This window comes from Manis pentadactyla, chromosome 8, assembly GCF_030020395.1.
Source record: "Manis pentadactyla isolate mManPen7 chromosome 8, mManPen7.hap1, whole genome shotgun sequence".
Lineage (NCBI taxonomy): Eukaryota > Metazoa > Chordata > Mammalia > Pholidota > Manidae > Manis > Manis pentadactyla.
Window position 1 is genome coordinate 95,842,429 of NC_080026.1, and position 6,000 is coordinate 95,848,428.

The window sequence follows — 6,000 nt, forward strand, 5'->3', positions numbered from 1 at the left end:
CAGTCACTGTCCATCAAGTGTATTAAGATGCTACAGAGTCCCTATTTGTCTTCTCTGACCTACACTGTCTTCCCCGTGACCCCACACACACCATGTGCACCAATCATGACACCCCACAACCCCTTCTCCCTCCCCCACAACCCACCCTCCCCCACTCCTCCCCTACTCCTCCCCTTTGGTAACCACTAATGCCTTCTTGGAGTCTGTGAGTCTGCTGCTATTTTGTTCCTTCAGTTTTGCTTTGTTGTTATACCTGGATGGACAGTTTTCAGTCACTTTGAAAATACTATGCTTTTCCTGCAGTCTCCATGGTTTCTAATGAGAAATTGATGGTATTCTAAATGTTTTCTCCTACTTTCAGTTCTTTTTCTGTGTCTTTAGTTTTCAGAAGCTTAATTATGATGTTTCTTAGTATAGGTTTCTTTGGGTTTATCCTGTTGGGAGTTTGCTCAGTTTCTTGAATTTGTAGGTTTATGCCTCTTGCCAAAGTTAGGGAGTTTTCAGGCTTTACTTCTTTGACCTCACCCTCTTTCTCCTGTCTGAGATGCTAATAATACTAATATTAGGTCTTTTGTCATAGTCTCACAGGGGCCTCCAAAGCTTTGTTCATATTTTCCTTTTAGTCTATTTCTTCTCTATTACTCAAATTGGATAATCTCTATCTTCTAGCTCACCAACTCATTCCTCTGTATCCTCCATTGTACTGTTGAGCCCATGCACTGAGCTTTTCATATTTCTCTGTTGAGTCTTTTATTTTTTTAATTTGTTTCCAGCATATTTGCCAACTGCTTATTAAAGCATTTTTACCAAGGTTTATTTAAAATATTTATCTAATAATTCTGAAATATCTGTCATGTTGTTGTTAGCATCTACTGATTGCCTTTTTAAATTCAGTTTGAGATCATCCAATTCTTGGTATGAATCCTGGTTTCTTATTTGGTCTTCTCTGATACCACCAAGCCAGGGTACTGGGGCTTTATAAGAGTGGAAGTCTAGGTTCCTCACTCAGCTTGGGTGTGGGTGGGGCTTTTTTTTACTTTCCCTGTGGTATTTGCCATAACAGGGTCAGAGACCTTGGGCTACTGTAACTAGCTAAAGCAGTTACTGTCTAAAAGTTTCCTGTCTTGCTATGTAACCCCTTTCCTGGTCTTTTGGTTAGAGAAGACTTTTGTTGGGCTTTCTTTCTTTCTGTTTTTGGTCTGTATCCATTCATATTTCCAGGTTGCTGGCTTCTTCAAGATAAATCTGGGATATATGAGGTAAAAAGAAAACCCAAGGAACTCACCACTGTGTCTTTCCTCAGGTCTTAGGTTTCCTCCTCTCCATGTTTCAGAATCTTTTTTATCCATAATGTCCAGAGTTTGTACTTGTACTTAATGAGGCTTAATGAGGTTAAAGTATATCTACTCCTTCTTCTCGGAGGCAGAAGTTCTGTTTTAAATGTTCTAATGTTTGCACTTAAGGTTATAAATGTATCTCTAAGTACTATTTTATCTATATCCCACAAGTTTGATATTTGGTGTTTTACTCTTGATTGATTCTGAATGCCTTACAGTGTATTATGATTTCTTCTTTGTCCCATGAATTAGTCGTAAGTATGTCTTCAAACAAATGGATTTTTTTTTTGCTATCTTTTTGTTATTGATTTCTAATTTTGCTGACTGTTGTATTCTCATCAGTGAACTTTGTATGCAACTGATTCTTTGGTTTATGGCATGACTTGCTTTATGACCTAGTATGTACCAGTTTTTATTATATAAATGTTTCTTGCATGTTTTAAGACAATATGTATTATTTAATGATAGGCATATAACCTTATGATTACTAATTTTTAAGGAAAACTTTTTTGTCTATCCAGGGCCTAGAAAGGTGTGATGGTAAGTGGATTTGTTTTTCTAGTCCACTCTTTCTGATTTTTGGCTTGTTGGGGAGGAGATTGGTCTCAGTCTCAACTCCCCATCTACAGTAGCCCAAGGTCTCTGACCCTGTTAAGAGCATTAGAACCCAAGTCCCTAGATTTTGGACTATTATCCTGTCCCCCAACACCACCACACACAAACGGCAGCTGTCCAAGAGTTGCACATTTCTGTTCCTGCTTTGCCTCTAGAACAAAGGGATTGCCCTTGCCCTTTCTTTCTCATGAATTCAGTGACACATTTAAAATAATATTCTAGTTCTGCCTTTTCCATCCAACATGCTAGGGAAGAAAGGCAATCAGGATACTCCTCTTATTTGACATGACAGAAAAGCACAGATCAAAGAAGAAAGAAGTAGAAGGGAGTGGTCAGAGTGTATGGGTCAGATGGATGCTTCTATGGGTGACTGAGTCCCAGCTAGGCCACAGCTAGGAATCACTCTTTGAAGCAGTGTTTCCCAGGAGTCACTTGAGACTTTCATTCCAACATGCAGTTACCTAGTGTCCTCCCCTGGCAGCTGTGAATTTGGTGGTCTGGGGTGGGACCGTGAAGACTATTTTCTACCACAGCCTCAGAAAACCTCAGGTTTGGAAAACACTGCTCTGGAATACTTTATAGATACCCAGGTCCCAACTCTCTGGTTTGGGATCTTGGAATCTGTGTTTTCTGGCAGATACCCAAGGAGATGCGCCACTAAAAAAATAACGAAACAAAAAATAAAGAGTAGGGATAAAAACAAAAAAAGCCTTAGACTAGTATATAGGTGTAGGAACATATTATATCAGAAATAATACCATGCAGATAGAAACTGTAAAAGTTTAGACACAGAAACCATCTATTCATTCATTCAAAAAACTCTTTTCAGGCCCTTTTATATCCCAGATATTTCTAGGCACTAGCAATTGTGAAATAAGTAAGAGACAGTCCCAATATCAAAAAGTACCTCCTCTAGCAAACAAGGGAGGCAAATTAATCATTGCTATACAGTATGTTCAGTATACAGAAGTACAGATAGAGTTGCCAGGTAAAATATGAGATGCCCAATTAAATGTGAGTTTCAGACAACAAATGATTTTTTAGTGTAAGTATGTTCCAATTTTTTTTTTCATTTTTTCTAACTCTGGTAACCCTAAATACAGGAATACAAAGGTAAAACTCCCAACTCAGCTTAAGAGATAAGGGTAGCAAAGTTCAGTCATGTCAAAAGGTTTCTGATAAAAACTGATTAAAATTAGTAGGCCATGGTGACTGCTGTCAGAAGCAGGTAGAACTCAAAATATACCATGTTATTTCTAGATTATGAAGGTAAGGTGAGTTAATTTGTTCCAACAATGGCTACTAATTCCTCAGAGTCTCCTCATAACATACTCATATAATTAAGATTTTTAGAACCACGAGGACTTACAGAACACAGGTTTGTGGGCGAGGTCATCTAAAGTAATTCCTCCTTCAGGATTGACCTCAAAACTGCTGGTGAAGTTGTATTTTGCATTTCCTTCTGGAGAAACAGTAATTTTTGCAGAGTCTCCCAGAACCGCCTGATTGAATTCTGCACGAATAAAGGTAACTGGAGAATCTCCTTTAAAACCTTTCTGTTGACAGAAACATACCATTTTACAATCACACCAAATAGAGAATTTTCCTACACATCTGGCAACCCATTAACTTGAACTAAATAGCATTTTCCATGTTTTCATAACAAGCCATACCACAAATTATAAAAGGGGTAGGTAGAAAGTCACTACCAAGTCCAGTTAACCTATACCCAACATCCTATTTAAATGTCATTATATTTGAGTTTTGAAAAATAATATTTATCGTGTTTATATGATTACAAAAATGTATTGTGCAACATTTGAAAAAATGAGATAAACACATAGGAAAACAAAGTACCTATAATCTCACTCTAACATGCATGTACTATTAATATTTTAGAATATATTTTCTAGAGTTTTGCTGTGCATATATATGCGTGTGTATGTATGCATACACATTTATATATACATTTTTTATATATACCTTTTAAAACAAAGTAGAGATCATTTATCACATCCTGTTTTGGAATAAGCATTTGGACTTCATAATACTGAGTGAATATTTTGCTGTTTCAGTATTCTTGTAATTTTTAATATTTATGTCATATTGTAGTTTTATTATTTAAATTCATCCAATGAAATTAATCACAAGAGAAACTCTGGAAGGGTTCAGATCTATTTCAGGAGAAAGGAACTGTTGTCTAGAAAAATGAAAACCACTTTTTGTTTCACCCCTGTTAAATTTAGTATTCAAATGCCATGTGTCTTACACACATAGGATGACAGACCAACAATGAGGAGTAACAATAACACTGAGAAGGAAGTGCCATTGCTATGTAAAGCCAGCAGGTTTGGTGGTACAGGGTGATGCAAAACTTCATTCCTTCCACTGCTGCTCCCAACACATCTCCCACCAACTCACAGGTAGATGTCTGACAGGGAGACCTGAGCTCAAAGGCAAATGTACTTTCAAGAAGAATGAATAAACTAGGGACTGTTTCAGTAAAACACTTTACCAAGTCATATCCTTCTGTCACAGTGATTTGCACAGATCTGCCTGTTGATGACACCTGCTCCATATTGGCACTTGGGCAAAGTCCCTCTGATCTTCTTTGGTCTCTGTAAACATAATGAACCAGTTCCCTCATGTACCAAAGCTGCAAAAGTACCCACCTTACGTTGTAACCAATACCAGGGGAGAACCAAGGGGAATGCCACAGTCCAGGATTGTTTGGAGCCCTTTCCATCCCTTGCTGCCTGCTAAATAGGCAGTGCTTTAGGGAGCTGGTTACAAGGATGATTCCACTGGCTAGTGCTAAAAAGATCCTTATACATGTAACTAACCCATTAAACATAAATTATCATTAAGACAAAGAGGGCATTCCCCACATTCTTCATAGTGTTCTTTGGTAGCTTTTTTTTTCTGATGTGCAAAGCCCAAAGTTATTTAATTTCTCTTTTACAAAAACAAATATTTTGATAACGAGAAAGAAGCAACCACATAGAATGGTTAGTCTAATGGGAAAAGACATGTCTTACTTAGTCAAAGCTATTTTCTAACTATATTACAACAGTGAGGACACACTTTCAAAAATAAATTCTATATCATTTTTGTTTTTAAGATCATGTTTTCTGACTGAATTCAAAGTAGAACTTAATTCAATTAAAATATTTACTTAGGACATACTGTGCTAAGTATATCTAAGACTGGGGGTACAAAAAAGAAGTACCAGCTGCCCCCAGGCTTTGTAATTATTCTGCCTCTTCTCAACTACTCCCTCATTTTCCCAGTCACCCAAAAGTCTTAGGTCACTTGTTCAACACAATGCCTCCACGCTCATTCAGGGCCTAAGTGGCCCTGGCAACTTTCTTACCAAGCTTACATCTGGTATCTTTTTCATCAGATCTCCTTTCCTTTTCAATAGTAGAGCATTAAAGCAGGCCTTCACCAGCCTGACTGTGGATGATTGCCTAACTTCTCTGAGCCTCAGTTCCATCTTCAGTAAAATGGGTAACTTCTGACCTGTTTCACAATTATTGCAAATATCCACTCAAATAGTAAAACTGCTTAACCTATGAAGCACCGCGCAAACGGTATTATTAATACGCACTGCTTTTCCTGAATACTCAATCACCCCCTTAAACACAAGTAATCGCTCATTCCTATTTACAGACTTTGAGAGTGCCTGGCCCCATGCCTTGTCTGCAAGAAGCAGTGGCAGCGTATTTGTTCAACAGTGAATTCAAGAAATCTGGCTAGCTGCAAATTATGATCAGGGCAGTCAGGCGGGGACTCTCCACATTAGTCATCTGCTCAGTACAGGCTGCAGAGGAAGAGTCCAAGGAGAAACAGGTTACATGAAGGAAACAATGTGGCTGAGCGCGGGGTGGAGACGGGCGCAGTGTGAGCTTACTGCGGGGGTCTCCGCGCAAAGGAGAAAACAGCGTCCAAGTGTGGCTTCGGGTGGGAGGCCTGAGGATAGCGGGAGCGTCCGCTCCCCAGAGGGGTCAGCGGCGTCTAACGTCTGTCCCAGAGTGCAGTCGCGCGG

At 38.8% G+C, this 6,000-nt stretch overlaps 1 protein-coding gene across 1 annotated transcript in view; it reads right to left on the bottom strand.

Moving 5' to 3' along the window:
* The window catches only part of CFAP70 (cilia and flagella associated protein 70), a 175,136-nt gene extending 169,347 nt beyond the window's left edge, over positions 1 to 5,789 (bottom strand). Inside the window, exons 1-2 of the mRNA XM_057505972.1 lie at positions 4,468 to 5,789; positions 3,322 to 3,508 (exon numbers count right to left, since the gene is read on the bottom strand). Coding sequence (XP_057361955.1) covers positions 3,322 to 3,508; positions 4,468 to 4,806 — 526 coding nt within the window. The 5' untranslated portion in view covers positions 4,807 to 5,789. The remainder of the gene's footprint in view (positions 1 to 3,321; positions 3,509 to 4,467) is intronic.
* Between the last annotated feature and the right edge of the window lie 211 nt (positions 5,790 to 6,000).